General features: G+C 49.3%; 2 protein-coding genes across 4 annotated transcripts; one reads left to right on the forward strand and one right to left on the reverse strand.

Moving 5' to 3' along the window:
- Positions 1–1,110: 1,110 nt before the first annotated feature.
- LOC123179812 (wall-associated receptor kinase 3) lies at positions 1,111–5,766 on the forward strand. Of its 3 annotated transcripts, XM_044591702.1 has the most exons (6): positions 1,111–1,399; positions 2,103–2,655; positions 2,821–3,200; positions 3,470–3,649; positions 4,484–5,539; positions 5,665–5,766. In XM_044591702.1, the coding sequence occupies exons 1-5, from the start codon at positions 1,213–1,215 to the stop codon at positions 5,536–5,538; spliced, it is 2,355 nt and encodes a 784-aa protein (XP_044447637.1). In that variant the 5' UTR covers positions 1,111–1,212; the 3' UTR covers position 5,539; positions 5,665–5,766. The 3 variants fall into 3 exon arrangements, with proteins under 3 accessions (XP_044447637.1, XP_044447636.1, XP_044447638.1); XM_044591701.1 differs by having other exon boundaries at positions 4,484–5,766; XM_044591703.1 differs by having other exon boundaries at positions 2,106–2,655; positions 4,484–5,766.
- An 820-nt stretch (positions 5,767–6,586) lies between these two features.
- On the reverse strand, positions 6,587–11,166 carry LOC123179813 (formin-like protein 14). Its single transcript, XM_044591704.1, has 4 exons — positions 9,663–11,166; positions 9,422–9,582; positions 7,769–8,013; positions 6,587–7,523 (listed from the first exon to the last, which is right to left on the reverse strand). The coding sequence occupies exons 1-4, from the start codon at positions 11,006–11,008 to the stop codon at positions 6,768–6,770; spliced, it is 2,508 nt and encodes an 835-aa protein (XP_044447639.1). The 5' UTR covers positions 11,009–11,166; the 3' UTR covers positions 6,587–6,767.
- Between the last annotated feature and the right edge of the window lie 11,382 nt (positions 11,167–22,548).

Consider the following 22,548-nt stretch of genomic DNA (forward strand, 5'->3'; position numbering starts at 1 on the left):
CCTTAGGGGAGTATGCATTGACATAGTTTGTCGTTATAGCACGAGCCCCCATCGAAGTTTGATTTGCATCCTGTAACTTTCCTTCATCGACCAGTTTACGTCTATCCCACCATAGATACCAAGTTGTAATAGCTATTAACTCACGTGCGTTCTGGATGCCCTTAATGTTTAATTCTTGATCTTTCATCAGGAGTAAGAATTCTAGTACCGCCTCTCCCGCATGATCAACAACATAGGCTTTATGGATCACCTCTTGTAGACCTAATTTTTCCCAAACTTCTTTCGCCTTCTGACACCGAAACAAGACGTGTTTTTGTATCCTCCGGTCCATTCGGGCATGAAGGGCAAGTGGGTGAAACTTTTATATGTCTGTTGGCAAATGTAACTCGGCATGGGAGGGTACCATGCAGTGTACGCCATATAAAAATTTTAGTTTTTGCCGGGCAGGATAGTTTCCAAATCTTACCCCATATAAGGTTGACATTGCTTCTACCCATTCCGTTTGCGTGTTCTAACTTTTTCCATGATACATTGGTTTTACCCATGTTGTTGGTGCCATTCTTCCAAATAAGCCGATCGAACAATGAACTTACCATTTTTTTATATGGCTGCAAGCAATAAAATCAGACATATTACGCATGGGAAGTGGAATTGCTAATACCCTTTGAGCATCAATTGGCCAGAATGTTTGTCTCACCAAATCTTCATCCCAAAAATTTGTGACTGGGTCAATAAGATCACAGACCTTTAATAGTAGTTTTCCCCTTATACGATTAATAATTTTCCTATTTGCATAGTTAGGAATCATGCATCTCTCCAAATATCATTATTATGTCCGTTTCCAACTCGCCAAATATAACCGCTTTTCAGACAGTTCACTCCCGCCATGATACTTTGCCAAGTAAAAGAGGAGCTTTTTTTTAGATTTGCACTCATTAAATTGCCGTCCGGAAAATATTTAGCCCTCAAGATAGTAAACCTCTAAAAAAACGACGTGTGTGTTTTCCTTTTAAAAAACGCTTCAGGCTTAGGCGAGCAACGGGAGCCATTGGATCCTGACGTGAGCTTCGATCTTGACCCTCCGTTTACTGAAGAGTGGAACACCGGTAACTGACCGACGAAGGAGACACCCGGAGGAACAGAGCAGCCTGGCACTTCCACCCGTCGCCGCCCGCGCGTCTCCGGTGAACTTGTTACCTTGGCCGGGGCGAGATGGCCGGCCAAGACCACTACACGCGAACGGGCGGCGGCGATGTCCCTGGCCGGCCTCACGCCCGCGGCGGGCGGGCGGTTCAGAGAGACCGAGCAGAAGACGTGGATGCCTATGCCGATGAGGAACTGACGGCGGGGAGAAGGCGGCGTGCTTTCTCGCCAGCTCGTGCTCCGTGGCAGTGGCCCGGTAAGATTCTTTCTGCTAGTACTAGTATTTGAGTATTTCCCTTCCTCCTTCCGTGTGTGTGTTCACACCTCCAAGGTGTATGACGAAATGCCCCTCCATATGGTCTTCACTCTTCGGTGAAAAGACCTAGTCTTGTAGATGGTTCACATTCAGCGTTTCGAAGCCTATACTGATCTGTTTATGTTGTTTTCAGTGGTGTGGTCATCTTGAGGGTGGGTGCCATTTGTCCAAAACAACTCAACACTTGAAATCAAAGAGAGTAGTTATTAGTTTATAAGGATAAGGGCAAACTAGAATCTGCCTAGTATCTTTGATGCATCAACGACTTGAACGAGTCTGGTCTCATGCCCCTAATATTAAATTATTAATTGTAATAATCAGGCCGGCAAAAAAAAAGAATCTTAATCGTTACGTGTTTGAACAGGTTTGCATTGCTGTGAGTTGGAATCTGTATGTAGTCCTAATGTGATGTATAGACGCTGATGGTTGATGTTGCCACCTGATATTGTATTTGTATATCGGAGGATGGTCAACCAGAATCCTGCTAGCTTCAATTACAACTAAAACTTGGCATATGTGTATATAAATAGCAAAATCAGAAGAGGTAACTGGCTGGCTAGGTAAAATCTTAGCACCATGGCGACACCCCCGCAACCCCGGCTGTTCCCATCGCTAACTCTGAGGTTCCTGCTGCTCGCTGCAGCAGCAGCAACTCTGTCTCTGTGGCAGGGTGGTGCCAGCGCTGAAGAGCAGCGCCGGCCCGTCACGCTTGAGGGTTGCCAGGCCATGTGCGGCAACATCAGCGTCCCCTTCCCGTTCGGCATGAATCAGGGCTGCTTCGTCGAGGGCTTCCAGGTCGCCTGCGACGACTCGTTCGACCCCCCTCGTCTCTTCCTTTTCTACAACCGGACAGGACCACGAACCTCATTCAGCGAGATGGGCGAGGCGGCGTACTCAACGCCGACACCGGTCACGTCGGACCCGACGCTGGAGAAGAGGTGGGAAGTGCCCGTGGAGCTCATGGACATATCGATTGCCAAGAGCGAGGCACGGGCTTACGGACTGGTGAGATCCGACTGCAGCACGAGTGCGCGCGACCACTTGCTCAAGCTTCAGTTTACGTGGTTATATCAGCCATTCTACCTGTCAGAGAAGCGCAATTTTCTCGTCGGTGTTGGCAGGGACGTCAGAGCTAGGATGAGCGACTACTTGCTGGGCTCCGCAAGCCCTGATACGACATGCTATTCAAGCATTGGGTAAACCTGCACTGCACTGCACTATACATGCTTATTTTTTTGTTTGTCTAAATAGATAGATATCCTCTGTGCATCTCCTTACTAAAAGAGGTAAAAAGTTACTACTGAATTGGGAGGGCTAGCAACATTCTGAATTAGTATTACTGAGTGAGATTTTTGTGCCAGACCTACCTGCGAGGACGCCTTTCCAAAAGGAAGCATCCTCAACAGATTTGGTGTGACGTTTGAGCCAGATAATAACACGTCTTGGGAAAGTTCACCCTGCCTCTACGGCATGGTGGTGGAGAGCTCATGGTACAACTTCTCTGATGAGGACATGCGCGGCTACGAGGTGCTATCCAACAAGTACTCGAGGGGCGTCCCCATGGTGCTCGATTTCGCCTTTAGGGACGGTTCATGTCCGGGTGCGGACAGCTCTGTCCGTCCAGGCTACAGGTGCGTCAACGGCAACAGCTCCTGTGTCAATTCAACCAGTGCCGAAGGCTATTTCTGCAAGTGCTTGGAACATTACGATGGCAACCCTTACATTCCTAATGGATGCCAAGGTATGTACTCAATGGATTTACATAAATTTGTTGAACACCTCGTAGTTAATAGGCAGGCCATAACGTTGAAAGAATAGCGCCTAAAAAACTGAAATAAATCCAAGAAATATGTGAGGACCCGTGCCAAGTCTGGAATTTGAACCCAGGTGGGCTAGTTCCACCATAGTGAACCTAACCATCTAAGCTATGCCTAGTTCGCTTTGGTAGTATTTTCTGTTACAATTAGCTGCTCGATCAAGCCTTCACATGTTTTAATCCTTTTCTTTCAGACATCAACGAGTGCGAGCTCCGAGAACAAAATCCTGATCTCCGTGATTTGTATCCTTGCGACGGGATCTGTAAGAACAGGCTGGGAGGCTATGACTGTCGATGCAAACCCGGAATGAAAGGGGACGCCATAAAAGGAACCTGCACGGAGAAACTCCCCCTAGCAGCAAAAGTGACTGTGGGTAAGCACTGATCTTTTTTACTTATAAGAAAAAAAGAGTTTCATTATCTCCCGGCCTCTGAATCTAGAGGATGCACACGACCATGATGATTTACTAAATGCGGAATACAAGAGCTGGCCAGCATCGGCATAACCAACCATGACCACGAGAGTAAACATCTAGTACAACACTGCTCAAGAGTGATGTTTGTCTAGTCTAGTGCACCAGATGACTTGCCTATGCCTGTATATTCTGGTATTAGGAAGTTGCATTTCAAGTTTTCATTTCTCTTCATTTTTGGGAGATACATTGCGTTTAAGTTATCATGGAGTATGCAGGTACTTTTAAGTTTTAACGAAAAGAGTATACGAGCCATGCTATTCTTTCTTTTACTACCCCTCAAGAATTCCCAAAATTTGTCATTTTGGATAGGTGTAGTCAAACTTTCGAAATTTTGATTGTTGCCGGTAATGATTATTCAGTTCTATACCATCCAGGTTCTGGGGTGCCGGTAATAATTATTCAGTTTCTACTTTTTGTAGCTGTACCTTCAGTTTCATCACATAATTAAGTCCTTAAATACTCCCTCTGTCCCATAATATAAGATGTTATTACAACGAATATGTGAGCATGTTGGATGTAATAACATCTTATATTATGGGACGGAGGGAATACCATTTTGAAAATTAGTTGGCTTACTAGTTGTATAATTAGTTACTTAGTTGATTATGGAGAAATAGCATGTCAAGTTAATTGAACATTCTATCATTTAAGTGTAATGCTATTTTGGTGATTGTATATATGAAGATCTTGACATGAGTAAACTTGAAGCTTGACTATTTTGCACTTTGTCAGGTATTGCTGCCATGATTGTTGTCTTGGTCCTCATGGTTATGGTCCATCAGCTACTAAAATTTAGAAGGTTCTATGAACAAAATGGTGGTCCGGTACTAAAAGGTGTAAAGAATATAAGGATCTATACAAGGAAACAAATTAAGCAAATGACAAATAACTACAGGCGTGTAATTGGAGAGGGCCACTTTGGTAAGGTTTATCTTGGGACTCTCAAAGACAAAAAACAAGTTGCTATAAAGAAGTCCATCAAGGTTGACAACCACATGAAGAAGGAGTTCACCGATGAGGTTATAATCCAATCTGCAATGAGGCACAAGAACATTGTTATGCTCATAGGCTGCTGCTTACAGCTGGATGTTCCCACGTTGGTGTACGAGTTCGTAGCGAGAGGGAGTCTGTACGATGTCCTCTTCAAGTGCAGAGATAAGATTCTAGTGGGTACACGGTTGTGGATTGCCGCTGGGTCAGCCGAAGGCTTAACATACATGCATTCAGCAGGGGAGAGTACAATCCGTCATGGTGATGTTAAATCTGCCAATATCCTTCTCGACGAAAAGTTCACCCCAAAGGTTTCAGACTTTGGGACATCAAAGCTACTCGCGAGAGGAAAAGACGAGATGACAGAACTTGTCATTGGGGACATGAGCTACATAGATCCGGTATATATGGAACAAGGGATCGTCACACAGAAGAGCGATGTCTACGGCTTCGGAGTTGTCCTCATAGAACTTATCACAAGGAGGCCTGCAACATATGATGCTGAGCGGAGCTATGTTGCAAACTTTGTTGAAGCTTTTGTAGAAAAAAGAGGAAGAAGCTTTATTGACAATGATATTACAAGCGAGGCGGATATCAATCTATTGGAAATGGTTGGCGGAGTCGCGGTAGATTGTCTAAAGCCCAATCCAGAAGAACGACAAGACATGAAACAAGTAGAGCACCGCCTCCTCGAGATTGTTGCACAATCTGAAGATTATAGTCAAAAGAGGAACTTCCAGGGAGATCTTAGTCCGGCACCAGATGATGTTGCTTTTCTTAAAGCCTTGGGAGAATGAAGTATCTATCCTCTACCAATATTTTTACATTTTCCATTCAATTATCTAATGGTTTGATTGCATTGAGACGTCAAGACATTAGAGTATGTGCCAATTTTATTCATGTGACATTTTCCTTTGTGACAGGAAATGTAGGATCTAATTGCCGTGGATTTATAATTATGATGTATAAACAGACACGGCGTCATGGTTGTGTGCATCACAATACTCCTATATGCCTACATTTGATATCACTTAGTGTTATCACCTCAGTAACTTCATCCCACTGTTAACTGTTTGCCAGATGTACGATTTGGCAATCGATGTACTAGGGTTCCTGCATGTGAAGTTCATACATAGGCTTTGTGTGTATATATACTCTCTTTGATTTTTGATAATATGTATGGAAGCATGATTGTACTATTATGTGTAAGGGGCGTATTGTTCTGATGATAGTCATGGTGTGGAATCGTTTGCAGATAATTTGAGGGTAAAATAAAATGGTGCGTCTGTATGTTAATTTGAGAGCAGAATCAAGTTATTATGATGTGTCCAAACTCCAAAGACTGAGCCAGTGTTGCTGTAACTCGAATAACTTGAACAATGTAGAACCACATTATCCACCAGGAGATGGCCGGACTTGGCTAAGATTTGTCAGGTTGTAACGCTGACGAATCAGCGAACTGCGTACCAATGCGGCCCCCTAGGGATAGGTTGGGTGGGCTGTCGCTGGCGATCGCCGGAGAAGTGTCGACCCCCCCTAGCGCGGAGGAAGAACAGCGGTTCAAGATAGAGGGGGGCGATGACGCCGCGAGAGAGAGGGTGCTAAGAAGAAGAAAGTGGTAATTCCATATGCAACTGAACAGTGCTATCTTACCTAAGAGAAGAACTGACAGTGGTACCACACAGCACAGCCATACTCATTTTCAGTTCCATTCTACTCCCTCCGTTCGGAATTACTTGTCGTAGAAATGGATGTATCTAGACGTGTTTTAGTTCTAGATACATCCATTTCCGAGACAAGTGATTCCGAACGGAGGGAGTAGTAGTTAATAAACTGACATGCTGATGGATAGAACTTACCAGTGTTCTTTATACAACATACTACTACACTATATAGAGAGAGGTTTCATATTGTTCTGGTCTACACTAGTAGGAAACATAACATAACAGTTCTGGACACAACTTCATACTATATGTTCCACCAAAATAGATGCTCATAACAGTTTCCAGACAGAGCCATCACCGGCTCATGGCGTCGTCCCCATGGGCGCACCAACAGCAGCCATCCAGCTCACCGGCGTCGAGCCGACGCGGTCGCCCTGGACCTCCCCGGCCTCCCTGCAGATCCGGTCAAGCATGGCCACGAACTCCCGGACGCCCGCAAAGACCCTGAACAAGCGAGCCTCGTCATTGCCCGCCTCGTCGCCGCCGTGGAAGTACTCCGCCACCTCCCTCACCGACGACAGGCACACGCTCTCCTGGCCCTGGAGCCTGACGATCTCCTCCTCGGCCTGCCGCAGGAACGCGCTCATCGCGTTGTGGAACCGCCGGGCGCTCTCGGCCGAGGCCGCCATGCCGTTCAGCCGCAGCACGTCGTGGACCTTCCCGAGGCCGACGCCGAGCTCCGACACGCTCCGGCTGAGGCCCGTCATGTCGACCGACGCCGCCTTCTTGGTGCTGGTCAGCTCGGCAGTGAGCTTGGCGACCACCTGGAGGCCGTGCTTCCTGCAGTCGACGCCGTACGGCGGACTTGTGGTCTCATTCATCTTGCATGCCGCTGACCCCAGGTGTCCTTCGGGTTTCATGATTTCCTGGACGACGAACTGCAGGAGCGCCGCCTTGCCGTCGGCTCCTTTGACGTCGACTATCTTCAGAAGCGTGTTGGGCTCCAGGGCATGTGAGTTTGGAGAGCCTGTGTTGATGCTCATCATGTTGCCAAAGTTGAGGACGGCCCCAAGAACCTTGTGGAATAGCCTGCTGCTCCTCAGCTCCTGGCAGGCTGCCTGAATGAATAAAATGAACAGAACTTTAATGGATGATAATAACATAAAGGGAACAGCAACAAAATGACAGCTGATTCTACATAATTTGCACAAGTCTAACTAGCCATGCTGCAAAATCGCTAGAAGATTCTACACTTGGAAGATCTGAAGCAAATATGCAGTGCAGCCAGCAAGTCTGAGTTCCTTTTCGAAAGAAGCCGATGAAACCATTTTTAGACAGAATTTATCAGGTCTTTAAATTTTACCTCCAGAGTAGCGTAGGACATTCTCAGTTGATTGACCTCCAGATAAAAGTTAGAAACATAGAGCATAGCATCCACTCTCTTGAATGCAAATGGTACATCCAGTATCGTCTTCAGAAAAGCATCGACCGCGCAAAGCTTGGCAGGTGGATCATCCTTGAAATATCTCAGCTTAAGCTCTTCCTCATTGGTGAGAACCAACTGAGCGAGCATCCGTAGGGCTTCTACTCCCAAACCATGTGCATTGCCTGTACCAGGACCAAAAAAAAACTAGAGTTAATAACAAGAACTTAGCATAGAAGAAGTGAGAAAAGCAGCAATTCATTGACTGCAACAGCCAATTAGATAGATGTAATGCAAAATATACAGAGCTCCTTGAATGGAATGTTTACTGTAAACCAAAAAATGCACAACTGTCCATGGAGAATTTCAAACAATATCATCAATAAAACATGATAACACTAGAAAGATTGTCCGGTACTATAAGGCTTCGCAAGCTTTTATATACTGAAGAAAAATGCTGATTATTGTGAAACAGTGCGACATATACATAACATTATGTTGTTCATGTCTCATAAAAGGTGTGCTTGCAGGTAAGGTAATGCAAGCAGGGATCGTCACATCAAGTATTTGATGAGCACAAATGAAATAAAGCATAGACTGTCCCAGTCCAGCGACAAGACATGGATGAATTTGAGTGGCAACAGCCAGCAGGTTGATCGACCCTGCTTTCCACAGCATGTAGGCACTCAGAACGCATGTTCTGAGATAAACAGGTGTTCAGATTAATGTCTGAACCCAACATCTAATATATACAGGACCATTTGATCTTGTCTTAAATCATTTTAAGTTACTAGTACTCCCTCCGTTCCAAATTACTCGTCGCTGAAATGGATGTATCTAGAAATAAAATACATCTAGATACATCCATACGTGCGACAAGTAATTCGGAACGGAGGGAGTACCTGTCAACATGAAAGCATCAGTGTAACTAAATGCAGGCTAATTCATCATAGCCTGATAGCACCGGAAAAAACGCGTTTTCAAAGAGGAGACCATCATATCAAGTAGTATTTGATAAACACAAATAAAGCACAGCATGTCCCAGTCCAGCGATACGACACGATGAAGCTGTGCGGCGACGACCCACGGGTTGATCAACCCTGCTATCCACGGCATTTGTGTCAATGAGATTAGCAGATGACTGGTTCATAACAAAATCAGATCCCAAGCCCATAAAGAGGCTTCTCTCTTTTCTTCTGAAAGCAGCATATGCATCTAACTGAAAGAATGCCATGCAACTTTCTACTTAATAATGCACCATGTGCTGCTGCAAATGTGACCACCAGCACATTCAGACATTCAGCTCCATGTGTATTCTGAGAACAGAATATGCACCCAACTGAAAGAATATTATGCAACCTTTTCACTGTGAACACAGTATAAGTGGACAATATAAAGCCCACCATCTCATCATTGACAATGCACCATGTACTTCTCCAGATTTGATCATGTGATCACCAGCACATTCAACCCCAAGGACCCCCCCACAAGTGCACACTGGCTCCATTTCATTGGTGAAAGATTGCACTTTTGGCAACATCAGGATTTTTCAGGAGTGGATAGATAAACCAAGCAGAAGAAGCCATGCATTACCTTCCAAGAGCGCATCACGCACTTGCTCCTCGGAGAAACCCAGTGCACCCAGCACCGTGCCGATGCCGTGGCACCTCGGCGCGCCGAGCAGGCACACCTCCCTCGCCGCCGATGCCGCCGCGGAGTTGTTCAGGTAGAGCTGGATCATCTCGTCCTTCATGCTACAGAAGTACAGAACACAATGGCAGGCAGTCAAATTCAGACATTCAGAAAAGATAGCAGAGGCTTAGTGGATGCTTACTGCAGAGATCCGGGCTTGAGCTTGTCGGAGTGCAGGGGCCGGGACTTGTGCATCGCCGCCGCGTTGGTGGAGGAGGAGTCGCCGTCGTCGTCGGAGGGGGGAGCGGCCTGTGTCGGCGGGACGGGCACGAAGGGGTTCCAGGCTTGGTTTTGTGGTGGTGGCGGTGGCGGCGGCGGCCTCCGTTTGGGGGGAGACGGGTTGGGGGCACGGCCGCGGGGCTGCGGGATGGACGGCGGGCGGATGTGGACGGGGCTGGAGCCGAGCGTGGGTGAGGAGGCCGACGGCGAGGAGGGCGAGAGGGACGAGGACGAGGCGTCGCCGGCGACCGCTGCGGCCGCGCGGGGCACGGTGCTGGGGTCGGACGCGGAGCTGCGGGAGCCGAACTCGCCGGAGGGCGGGCCGACGCGGGGCAGCGGCGGGAGCGGGCGGAGCTCGGGCGAGCCGGGGCGTGGGTGCGAGGGGGGCGGAGCAGAGCCCGGCGGCGGGGTGGCGAGCGTGCCGAGGTAGAGGAACTCGGTGCTGGGGTTGGAGGAGGAGGTGGGCATCGGCGGCGGCTTGAGCCTGCGGCCCTCCTCGTCGCCGTCCTCCTCCTCGTCGTCGCAACCCCGCCGCGCCGTCGTCCCGGAGGAGGAGGCCGCCCCGTTGGCGGCGTCGGACGCGCGGCGGTGGCCGGAGGGTCGGCGGAGGCGGCGGAAGAGGTGGAGCGAGAGGAGCGCGGAGAGGAGCAGCAGGCAGAGGGAGAGGAAGGCGAGCAGCAGCGCCTGCAGCACCGGGAAGCGGGGGCTGCCGCCGTTGTGGTTGCTGCTGCTACCGGCGTTGGGGGCCACCAGGGTGGAGATGTTGGCCGGGAAGGTGCGGGACGCGTCGCCGTCGCCGGAGGGCTGGGTTTGGGCGTCGGTGGTGGGGGGAGGGGGTGGCGGGGAGAAGGAGGGGAAGAATGGGTAGTTGGTGAAGGGGTACTCGCTGACCGGCGTGGGGAGGACTACCGGGGCGGTGGACGTGGAGGAGAACCTCGGCGTCGGCGGGGCCGGAGCGGCAAGATTCGGGTTCGGGGGCGGCGCTGGAGATGGGGTCTGGGGCGGCGTGCGGTGGTGCCTTGCGCGAGGTGGGGGAGGGGGGAGGGGCTTTGGTGGGAGTGGCGGTGCTGGTGGTTGCGGCGGAGTGGAGGGAGAGCTCGGCGCCGGCGGGGTGTGGCGGTGGTGGCGGTGAGGGGGTGGGGGTGGGGGTGGTGGAGCAGGGGAGATGGTGGGCTGGGTCTGGAGGAGCCGGCGGGTTGTGTGGGCGTGGGCGGCGGCGAGAGGGAGGAGGATGAGGAGGAGGAGGAGTGGGGGCGTGGACGGCGGCATTGGTGGGTCGGCTGGCTCCTCCGCCGGCCGCCGGCCGCCGGTGCTAAGCGTGGGTTTAGTGGAGGTTTGGGTTGGGCGTGGGGAGAAGAGAGAGCTCGGTGAGCAGACCACCCACTGAGTCCCACGCCGACGCTCGCACACCCGTGTGGGTTGTCGTGCCGCTTTGTGCTGTGCTGTGTGGGGTGGGGTGAGGGAATCCTGGCTGCGTGTTCGGCAGCAAGGTGGACCACCGGTGCTTGGGTGCTGCTCTTTCTTGGACAAGCCTTTCACGTATGATTAACCCCTCTCGTAAGCATCCGCAACTACGGGAGAAGAATTAAGATAAATCTAACCATAGCATGAAACATATGTATCCAAATCAGCCCCTTACGAAGCAACGCATGAATTAGGGTTTAATCTTCTGTCACTCTAGCAACCCATCATCTAGTATGAAACATATGGATCCCAATGCCTTCCCCTAGGCCACAAACAATGGTGAAGTGTCACGTAGTCGACGTTCACATAACACCACTACCTGAAAGTCAAAATACATCCCCCAAAATATCGAACGAATACCAAATTCACATGATTACTTGTAACAAGACTTCTCTCATGTCCTCAGAAACAAACGTAACTACTCACAAAGCATATTCATGTTCATAATCAGAGAAGCATTAATTATCATTATGGATCTGAACATATGATCTTCCACCGAATAAACCAATTAGCATCAACTACAAGGAGTAATCAACACTAGTACCAACCCACACGTACCAATCTGAGGTTTTGAGACAGGGATTGGATGCAGGAGATGAACTAGGATTTGAGAGGAGATGATGCTGGTGAAGATGTTGATGGAGAGTGACCCCTTCTCGATGAGAGGATCGTTGGTGATGACGATGGCTTCGATTTCTCTCTCCCGGAGAGATGTTTCCCCGGCAGAACAGTTCCGCCGGAGCCCTAGATTGGTTCTGCCCAGGTTCCACCTCGAGACGGCGGCGCTTCGTCCCGAAAGCTTCCTTCTTAATTTTTCCAGGTCAAAACACACCATATAGCAGAAGATGGGCATCGGGGGCCTGCCAGGTGGCCCACAGGGCAGGGGCGCGCCCAGGGAGGTAGGGCGCACCCTCCACCTTTGTGGATGGCAGGTGGGCCCCCTCCGGTGCTTTCTTCGCCCAATATTTTTTATTTATTTCAAAATGATTCTCCAAGAAGTTTCAGGACTTTTGGAGTTGTCAGAATAGGTGATGTGGAGCATCCCTCGACCATCACCATGGACGTCTCACCACCGCCGCAAGGACGGAAAGGACCTACGACGAGAGCTCGCGCACGCACCGTCAAAACCGAGGTTAATTCTTTCCTCTCCGAGTTTCGTCTGGATTCACTTGAGAATGGGATTCTACCTCAAAGAGACGCATTGTGTATTCTTAGGTACCCCGGATATCGTCACGATGAAGCACGAAGGAATCACCAAGTTCACCGGAAACCTACGGAGGACGAGAAGGAAGAATGGAGCGAGAAGAATGAAGAAGGAGAAACCCTGGTCACTCCGGGTGCCCGACCACTTGGCCCCGGAGACCCGGCCCCCCCTGGGCGCTGCTCCCAGCCGGCCCCGGGTGCCCGACCCACAGCCCCGGGTGCCCGGCCACCCACCTAGGAGCTGGCAGCCGGCCCGGGTGCTCGCACCTTTGGCCCCGGGTGCCCGGTCTCCCTCCCCTGGACGCCAGCGGCCACCCCCGGGTGCCCGGCCCCTCCTGCGCCCACCTCCAGCCTCGCTCGGGTGCCCGGGCATTGGACCCCCGGGTGCCCGACCTCGACCGCCCAGCCGCCTGCGCCTGCCCCGGGTGCCCGGGCCTAGGACCCCCGGGTGCCCGGACCCCTCCGAGGGCCTGCGTGCTTCTTTGGGCTTTTGCCCATGTAATCTCTCAGCCCCTCCTAGTCCGTTTCTAGACTATAAGTATCTCCCACCTAGCTCATTTAGGGGATAGCAAAGTATATGAGAGACATTAGAGAGTTTTGCTCCTTGTACCCACTCCTCTAGGAGATCAAGACCTCCTAGGAGAAGATCCCTAGTGGATATCAAGACCCCCATCTAGGGAAGGATCCCCATCATAGGATCATCAAGACCTCTCTCCTCATAGGATTGGGATGAATTAGTACTTTGTATCTTTCCTTTGTTGTCCTTCAATCATTGTGACCTCTTGTGTGTTCTTGGATCTAACATCTGTGTGATTGGATCTAGTCAATTTGAGTGTTTCCCCTCTCTTGTGTTCTTCGTGTTCTTGGGGATTTCCACTCCAATTCGTGAAAGATCTCCACCTAGGGTTCCACCCTACAACAATAGGTCTCTAATATTTGCTTCTTTTCCACTCCAGAATTTCAGCTGCCGGCATTCTCCCTCTTCATGTAAACCTTGTAAAATAAGATAGAAAAGGCATAAGTATTGTGCTATAATGTGTAATAACAGCCCATAATGCAATAAATATCAATATAAAAGCATGATGCAAAATGGACATATCATGTACCCATCCAAGAGCCTCTCTCGAAAACAATGCTTCCAACGGTCATAGCACCTATAGTCGGATTGGCAAATTCAACCCCTCAAACGCTCGCGGACGCGCCCAGGGCGTCTGCTGACTGACTAGTCAAGCCTCAAATTTCCCTTCTCACAATTGGACACCTCAGTTAGCATACCTCAAATCCATACAAACTCATGCAACTATGTAAATGATGCATACTCCGTCTTACCGGTGATGGGAAAGGAGAGATTTGAAGGCTGCCAGGACCAGTCGGCCAGACGTTGTCCTCCCGGAAGCGGCGGAGTGCAATGCGAACACCCATTGCTTCCTACAACCCGCACGGGATGACCCCATCGATGGATCCGGACTGGTCGAAGTCAGATCTATTGTCCGCCATGCCGGAGATCGCCGGAGGTGAGTTTGGGTCGCGGAGGGGAGTGACGTGAAATGGCTAAGGTTTGATCCGCCCAGCGAATGTGAATTCGGGTGGCCTAGCATGGGACGGGTCTGATTCGACGGACGCGTTCAGACACCCCATATTTGCGCCCCGCCCTGACTCGGGTGATGCATCCGGTGCGCCCCGCCCACCCTCGTACGTGGTGCTACCACTCCTTGGGATGCATCAGCACATTTCAAAATATCTGTTTTTTCCTGAAGAAAAAAAAGATCAAGCGCATCGAGACCGCATGTCAGTGTGTGCTGTCACAGAAGTTTTATGTGTGAGAAAAATGTTTGGGAAGCGATGTTCGAGATGCAGAAAAATGACACTGGCGCTACAGGGGACTGGGATCAGGTGACATTGCTTCACGCAGTCACGCCGTAACATGCGGCCGTGCATCTACCATTGAAGCAAAATCTAACGTCTCACAATGACCCAACTGAAAAAACGACTCGGACTTGGCTTTTTCAGTCATTTGACAGTAGCAAAACAGCGATCGGTTTGCCAAATAGTAGAAACTACATTCGTACACGTGGTACCAATCTACTCCCTCAGTTACCACGTGATATACGTGGTTAGCAATTCAAACTAATCAAAAAAAATATACTCCCACGGTTTCTAAATATAAGTCTTTTTAGAGATTTCAATATAGACTACATGTGGATGTATGTAGACGTAGTTTAGAGTGTAGATTCACTTATTCTGCTTCGTATCCAGTCCATATTAGAATCTCTAAAAAGACTTACATTTGGAAAATAAAATATTTATACATTGAGATTGAGAACTTGGACCAATCAAACTTGCATCAGCCAATTCATCAATGCATCCACCCATTAGAAACTGAAAAAATAAATCATACTTAGAGCATCTATAGTCGGGTGCCTCAAACCCTCTTAAACGTCCGGGCGAACGACCCGGTAAAAAAAACCCGACCCATCCGGACACCTCAAACCGGTCTCAGAAGCTCTGGCTGACCGGCACATCTCATATCCAGCCCATATCTGGGGCGGCCCGAGCGTGCCTGGGCGCATCCTATGTCGCATCCAATCCACGTCATCCTCCGTCGCGTCATCCGCCATGGGCGCATCGGTGTTCTCCTCCGCTACGTCCACCATGGTCGCGTCGGCCTCCTCCTCCTGCTGCTGCTCCACCACCACCTCCGCGTCGGCCTCTTCCTCCTCCTTGTCCTGCTCTGGCGATTCCTGGGAGCAATCTGGCTACGATCCTGGCTCCAAACAGAGCCCTAATCTCCTCGAGTAGCTCGAGGCGCCACTCCGGCATCCGCATCGCCTACGTGGTCACCCATTGCCTAGCCATGGCTATCGGGACCGGCGAGCGAAGAGGGAGGTGCGGGGCCGGCTGGCGGCGCGGAGAGGGAGGCAGAAAGGGAGATAAGTGGAGAATCAAGGGCTGCGGGTCGCCAATCGGTGTTGCCCCTTGGAGAAGATGCCCGTCGGACTGTTGGGTTTTCGAACGATTTTGCGTGGGACCGCAACGTCAGTCCGATGTGGCGGACACGTCCAGGCGCGCCCATATCCACCCCAGATATGGGCTGAATATGATGGGTGCCAGTCAGCCCGGGCGTTTGACCCTAGTTTGAGACGTCCAGATGGGTGAGGTTTTTTTGCCCGGGCTGTCCGCCCAGGCGTTTGAGGCGGGTTTGAGACGCTCGGCTGTATTTTTTTCTCGAGTATGCACGGTTAGTGCCACCAACCGGTACTAATGGGCTTTGAGGCATTAGTACCGGTTCATGGCACGAACCGGTACTAAAGGTCCCATTTTCAAACTCTACCCCCCCCCCCCCCCCCCCCCCCGTGGACCGCCTTTTCAGTTTTAGAAAAAACAAAAGAAAATGATGGAAATGTTAAAAAAATAAGTTTCCCATGTGATATGAGGTCTAGTTGTTGGGAAAATTTACAAATATGAATTTCGACTTTATTTGCAAAATCTCTCTGGAATTTGTAAAATGGGCATAACTTTTGCATACGAACTCGGTTTAAAAAGTTTTTTATATGAAAAATCATCTACTCGAATAGTTACATCCGAATTTAACCGGGGGAACCCCGTTAAACATTTTCAAAATCCTCAAAAACCTAACAGAAAAAAAAGTTACGGGGCTTTTAAGATCTAGAGTGGAAAAAAATCAAAAAAAAATCAAACTTACTAGTGGCGCACCATTTGCTAGGTGCGCCACTAGTAACAGAAAAAAATATAGTTTCAATTTTTTTTTGGAAAAAATGTGGTCAAACTAATTATTCTAGAATATTAGTGTTATTAAATAATTATTTCAGTTTTTTTGAATTTTGGTCAAATCTGGTCAAACTGTGGTCAAACTAATTATTTAAGAAATTTTAGTGTTACTAAATAATTATTGTTTTTAAAACTATAGTTTCAAACTCAAACAGTGAAATGTGTCACTTCATGCTCAAGCTAAATTATGAGGGTTAATAGGATTGACAACTTACTATTGTCAGGAAAACAACAAGTGCAGACTTGGAAACGGGGGTGAACAGAACCCGGAAGTTAAGCGTGCTCAGGCTGGAGTAGTGAGAGGATGGGTGACCGTCCGGGAAGTTATGCCCATCAGGCTGGAGCGGCGACATCTGCCTTGCGCCAGGACTCCGCGGCCGCCGCCCGGTCTTGGTCTGCCACCCCCCCCCCCCCCCCCCCCCCTAGCCTGCGGCTGGGGGTTTGAAGCCTCAGTACCCGCGCCCTGGGAGATCGGCCCGAAAGGCGTGCCCAGCACATCAGGGACGAGCACAAGGGAACGGAGCTGGGGTCGCGCCGGAGGGGGACGGGACGGACGCGGGGAGTCCGAGGAGAAGGAATCCGCGGAGAGGGAGACCCGGGAAGCCATCTGAGCGGGACGACGAGCGCCCTGTGGACGCCGGCACCGGAGTGGTGACCGGCGGTTGTGGTGGCCAACGGCGCTCTCAGAGGCTCAGGGCGCAGGGGAGGGGCAGCCTGTATCAAATGTGCAAATGGCACCAACATCATTCAGTGAGCTATGCCTGGTCGTTATTGGTGTCATTTGAGACGCTCGGCTGTAGACGCTCTAAGTACGAATGTTTTTTCAGTTCTCTAATGGGTGGATGCATTGATGAATTGGTTAATTTTGCTTCAATGGTAGATGCACAGCCGGATGTTACGGCGTGACTACGTGAAGCAATGTCACCTGATCCCGCTACAGGACACCACTGCAGGCAGCCCGCGGGTGATGATGACACGGTGGTGCTCTGGCTCGCCCTGGGATTTCGTGAAGAGGAGGCACAGCCGCAGGTGGCAGAGAGAGAGAGAGAGAGATCGACCACGGAGTGGAGTGGGAAACGGAAGGAGCTGCGGCTTTCGTTGAAAATGCATGCGCACGTAGACTGACGGGCGGACGCTCTTTCCCCTCTCCACCGCCCTCTTCACTGGCTTTTGGGTTTGCTTTTTTTCTTTGAGAATTTTTCATTCATATCATGAATCAGTATAAACAAGTTGATCCTTACAAACACACTGAAACGCAACACAAAGGACCATCAACACCTAGAGTACTCTAAGACAACCATAACACAAAAAGATCTCCGAAGCCCTGAATCTTGAGAGAAGACCCCTGCAGCACAAGGATCTGCAACCAGTCGCGAGCAGGTCATCATCTTCGACCACGGTACAACTGCCGCCACGCTGCTTCCTCCTTTTTTGACACCAGCACTGAGAGAGCATGGACATCAATCCAACACACCTGCAACAGCCGTCGCCATCTTTGGCTTTGAGTACCGCGAAAAGTATCCCTTCCGAAAGGAAGAGAACCCGAGTCATCCGACCGGTCCAGCACCGCGGTCGGGCCATCCGCCCGGACAAAGCAAGATCTCCTACCAGCATCAGCGCAGAGAAAGGAGAAGAACAGCAGCAGCAAGTCATACTAACAAGGGAACCCTCGTCGCCTCCCTTGATGGCCTCATGCGATCCTACTTTTCAGGGGGGTTAGAGGGCCGCAGGCTTTTGGGTTTGCTTCCTTAAATGGAGGCCTCTGCTGTTTTTTACCGTGTCAGTCGACCCAAGATGATTTTTTTTCTTTACCGCAGCAAGGACGCGGCCCAAAAGCCTACGAAACCGCGTGGTCGCCACAAATATCCCTAGGTTTTTAATTAATGTTTTTTACTGTGCCTGCCGACCAAAGATGATTTTTTTACTTTACAGCAGCAAGGACGCGGTAAAAAGGACTGTGCAACCGCGTGCTCGCCACCACAGCTGGCTCTAGCTGCTAGCTGCTAGCGCCATCGGCCTCGCCTGGGATTCCCGCTCTGCTCTGCCTCTCGGTGAGCGTTTTACCTCCCTCCCGTGCCATCTTCTGGCTCTGCCTGCCTGCGTGCGTCAAACACGCACGTGATCCCAGCCAGCCGCACGACATCCATTGCTGCGCCTGCACGGACGGATACATACAAGTTGGATTTTTTTTTGAGTGGTACCGACAGCACTAGGTGAGAACGCGGGCCGCGCCGGGCTGGGGTCTGGGAATAGGAGAACATATCCTGTACTCCCAGCGATGGAGTACTTCACCTCAAAAAAAAAAAAGCGATGGAGTACTCCGACTGCACCGTGCGTATCAGCGCTTTTGGATGAAACATGTAGGTCCAGGATTGAATGCCAACATCCCATCCTACAAAATTTGCAAAAAGCCCCCCATGGGAGTACAGAATAACTGTGACATTCCAATCATGCTCCAAAATATGTGCCACCCCAGTTTTGGAACAGAAAGAATATATACATCATGTACCTCGATAGCCTGTTGTTTCATGACAATGCAGTAAGCTTCATCCAAGCGATATAAAGTACAGTACAACTGCAGCTCGATAGTGCAGAGTATATCATGGATTTTCCGAAATGATAAACATGTGTTCCACAGGAAGTGCACACCACAAACATTCAAATAAGAGGGCAACGCATCAACGGCCATCTCGGCATTTCATAGCTCATAGTACGACAGTAATATCATCAATGCTTTGTGAACGGCACTCATGATAATATATAAATCTGCCATGATGCACATAACTAGAGTTGCAGCCTAATATTTACAACCCAAGGTAGGTATAGCAGAGTAGCAGGTGTACATGACTACATAGCGCCAACGGATTCAACTAGGCGTACTAGTTGTAGTAGAAATCATATAGGATTAGCTACATCTAACACATTCATCACATAGGGATGGTGGATTAGAAGCAAAATACACAACAAAACACAAGGTTGATACATCCAAAAGGATACCTGAAGGCTGGAGTTCCCTTCTCCGGTGTCCGCGAATGGCGGAGCTAGGCGTCGGGCGTGGTGAGGTGTTGGCGCCGAGGTGGAGAACGGCGGCGCGGGGATGGGGTGGTTTATCTGCTGGACATTGGGACACGGCGGGGTCGCAAGGCAGCACACGGCGAGGTTCGCCGCCGGAGATCCGACGCGACGCCCTATCTCGTGTTCGTTCTGTTTCTAACCTGGGGCAGCACATTGGAGTAACTTTTGGGCTATTTTGTAGTTACGGTGAGGTGATCTTTGCAAATTCTGAAGGGAGGGGACGTCCCGGTTCCATCCTGTCCCCATATTTTGCATCTAACGTGTGGGCTATGCTGGGTGCAGCCGGAGCACCGAATCGTTCGGAGCACAGGATATTTTCCCCTGGGAATAGAACCAGCAATGATGTGGTTTTATATTTATTCATTGACCAAGTTCACCAAACGAAAGCTCCTACACCTGTAAAATGTACAGCCTCAGTACGTTGTTTTTCTTTCAGATGGAAACCATACATGCACCTGCGAAACATGAGTGTTTACCTACGGGTGGGGTGGTTCCAAGCGGGGCCTAAAGCGCAGAAAAAACGATCCAGTAAATAGTCTCGAAAAACAGAGCGTGCTCCACCCTTGTCTTTATTATTCCTCAAGATTTAGGGGATGTTTGGTTCAGGGACTTTTTAGTTTCAGAGACTAGAAAAAGTCCCTAGAAACCAAACGGGAGGGACTTTTTCTACAGGGACTAGAAAAAGACTCTACTAGAAAGTCTTTTTCGATTAGTCCTTGGTATTAGAAAAAATTCTAGGATTCTGAACCAAACACCCCCTTACTACTACAGTACATTGTTTGTTTCCTACGTGCGCTGCGCTTTTTCACCTGCGCATGCATGCACCCGCGACTATTGTATTCTTCCTTGTGGCGGGAAGCGGGTTCACCTTTTATTTACCCCTCGTGAGCGTGAGGTCGCCTCGTCTCCGTGTCGTCTCTAGCCGTGTCCGTGTGCACTTGTGCGGTCCACATGGACGCATGCTCTATATTCTCATCGTCACTCATCAGGACGAACGAACTGAACCAGGCAAATACACTACTACTAATGGTTGGGGCGCCACTCTGTCCGCATGTTTTCATTTTAAAAAAAACATAGAATCCCTGCCTCCGTTTAAAAAAACATTTCAAAAAAAATTTCTCACATCCATCTAAAAAAGAAGTTAAAAAAAGTGCATAACCTTCATTTAAAAAATATCAGAGGTCCTCACCCTCATCTAAAAAGAACAAGTGCATTTAAAAAACAATCCACGCCTTCATCTAATTTTTTTTAAAGATCGGCCAACCAGCTTGCCGCGCCAGCCACATGACATATATAGCTGGTTGCCCACCCTTCACGTGTAGCTTAATGGGTTTATAATTTGCAACGACACCATATATGCTTTCCCTTGCCTTTGCCTACCTGGAACCTCCCTTTCCTGCTTCCTATTTCAACTAAAACCACGATAATAAACAATTATGAAACAAAGAGACTACAGTACAGTACAATATCCCCTCCGTTCTAAAATACTTGTTAAAAATGAATGTACCTATACATTAAAACATGTCTAGATACATCTATATTTTGACAAATGTGCTTTTGAGGGTGCACGGCTGCTGGCAGTATGCACACGAGTGCACTGAATTGAAATTCATTCAAGTGTGCCGAGCCGCGACCGCTCACGCTCCCTGCGTGCTCGCATTCATCTCATGCCGCCTCGCTGGCCAGCGTCCTGTTGCAAATTTGTTTTTTCCTTTTTCTTTTTTAACGTCCTGCTACAGCAGAGAGTGAGTTCGAGATGGCGTTTCTTCGGATGGCGCTAGTATTTTATTTCTCGTAAAATAAAGTGTATACTGCTCCCTCCATTTCTAAATATATGTCTTTTTAAAGATTTCACTATGAACTATATACAGACATACTTTAGAGTATGTATTCACTCATTTTACTCCGTATGTAGTCCGTAGTGAAATCTTTAGAAAAACTTATATTAAGCAAGGGAGACCGGGTACTGCCAAGAGGCCCACAAAATTCCATATGCTCACATGCACGCACGCATGTTGGTTGCTGCAGCTCACAAACTTCCAACCACGTGGATCCAGGAAACTTTATTCGCAGTAGCTGCATGACTCTGTCTAACTTTTAAATTTGGGTAAGTCGATTTCAGATGAAATGGAGGAACAGCCGGAGGGAGGAACGAGCTCACCGGCAGGTTATCGTTTATCTTAGGGTGGGTGGGGCAAGTTTGCTGGGAAATTCTTCGCCGAAGCCAGGGCTAGAGTGATGACCGGGGGCAGCGGCAGCACGTCGGTGGGAGGATGTTTCGAGGAGGGCAGGGCGGCGAGGCTGCGCGGACGGGCGATGGTGCCGGCGGTTCGGCCGGTCGTCCATGAGGCGGTTGGAAGAAGATGTGCCGGGAGGAAAAGAACGGTTGAAGGTGGAAGATGACTTGGTGGCTGTTAGATCGGAGATCGAGGGCAGAGAACGATCAGCAGACGCAAATTGGGATTTTCAATTTCTCTCAAATCAATAAAACGTCAATAAAATCGAAAGCCGTCGCGTTGGTCCTTAGTACTCCATCCGTTCGGAAATATTTGTCATCAAAATGAATAAAAAGGGATGTATCTAGAACTAATACTCCCTCCGTCCCAAAATTCTTGTCTTAGATTTGTCTACATACGGATGTATCAAGTCACGTTTTAGTATTAGATTCATCCGTATCTACACAAATCTAAGACAAGAATTTTGGGACGGAGGGAGTATAATTTTAGATACATCTTTTTTATCCATTTTGACGACAAATATTTCCAGACGGAGGGTGTAATAGGTACTTGAAAGCAAACAAAACCAGCGATTTCTCCAGACAAAGATTACAAATCCAGATGTTGCGCACATCTCATTTTTTTTAGAAAAGGAGGATGACCCCCGGCCTCTGCATCTGGGCGATGCATACGGTCACTTTATTAATTATTCTCACAAGACTTTACAAAGTCATACAACAGTAAGATTAAAGCCGCCGTCTAAGCAACAAACTGGCACTACACCTATCCAGTTGATGAAGGGGTGCAGATAGTCTGGGCCTAATACCAAACAGACATCGCAACCAAGCCTAACATATAAGACATGAGACCCCAACCTAGCCACTTGCTGGGTCTGGGGCACACACTGATCCGGCGTGCTCTCAGAGGCCGCCGCCGCCGCCAACTGCCACCGCTCCATCTTCAGAACTATACTGATGCATCAACCTTGCCCGGTCTAGCTATCGTCGACGCCACCACGGCGCCCAACGGCACCTCCTCCCTGCGCGCAAACAGCTGTACACG

The sequence above is a fragment of the Triticum aestivum genome, chromosome 1D (genome assembly GCF_018294505.1).
Source record: "Triticum aestivum cultivar Chinese Spring chromosome 1D, IWGSC CS RefSeq v2.1, whole genome shotgun sequence".
In the NCBI taxonomy this organism is placed as follows: Eukaryota; Viridiplantae; Streptophyta; class Magnoliopsida; order Poales; family Poaceae; genus Triticum; species Triticum aestivum.

What these genes read in the sequence shown, in the direction of transcription:
- LOC123179812 (XM_044591701.1), top strand. Translation starts at nt 1,213, where the DNA reads ATGGCCGGCCAAGACCACTACACGCGAACGGGCGGCGGCGATGTCCCT. An exon ending in TGCTCCGTGGCAGTGGCCCG is followed by an intron (nt 1,400 to 2,102) that starts GTAAGATTCTTT and finishes TGCTCGCTGCAG; the next exon opens with CAGCAGCAACTCTGTCTCTG. An exon ending in AGCAGCAAAAGTGACTGTGG is followed by an intron (nt 3,650 to 4,483) that starts GTAAGCACTGAT and finishes GCACTTTGTCAG; the next exon opens with GTATTGCTGCCATGATTGTT.
- LOC123179813 (XM_044591704.1), bottom strand. Translation starts at nt 11,008, where the DNA reads ATGCCGCCGTCCACGCCCCCACTCCTCCTCCTCCTCATCCTCCTCCCT. An exon ending in CTCAAGCCCGGATCTCTGCA is followed by an intron (nt 9,583 to 9,662) that starts GTAAGCATCCAC and finishes GTACTTCTGTAG; the next exon opens with CATGAAGGACGAGATGATCC. An exon ending in TGTCCTACGCTACTCTGGAG is followed by an intron (nt 7,524 to 7,768) that starts GTAAAATTTAAA and finishes TTATTCATTCAG; the next exon opens with GCAGCCTGCCAGGAGCTGAG.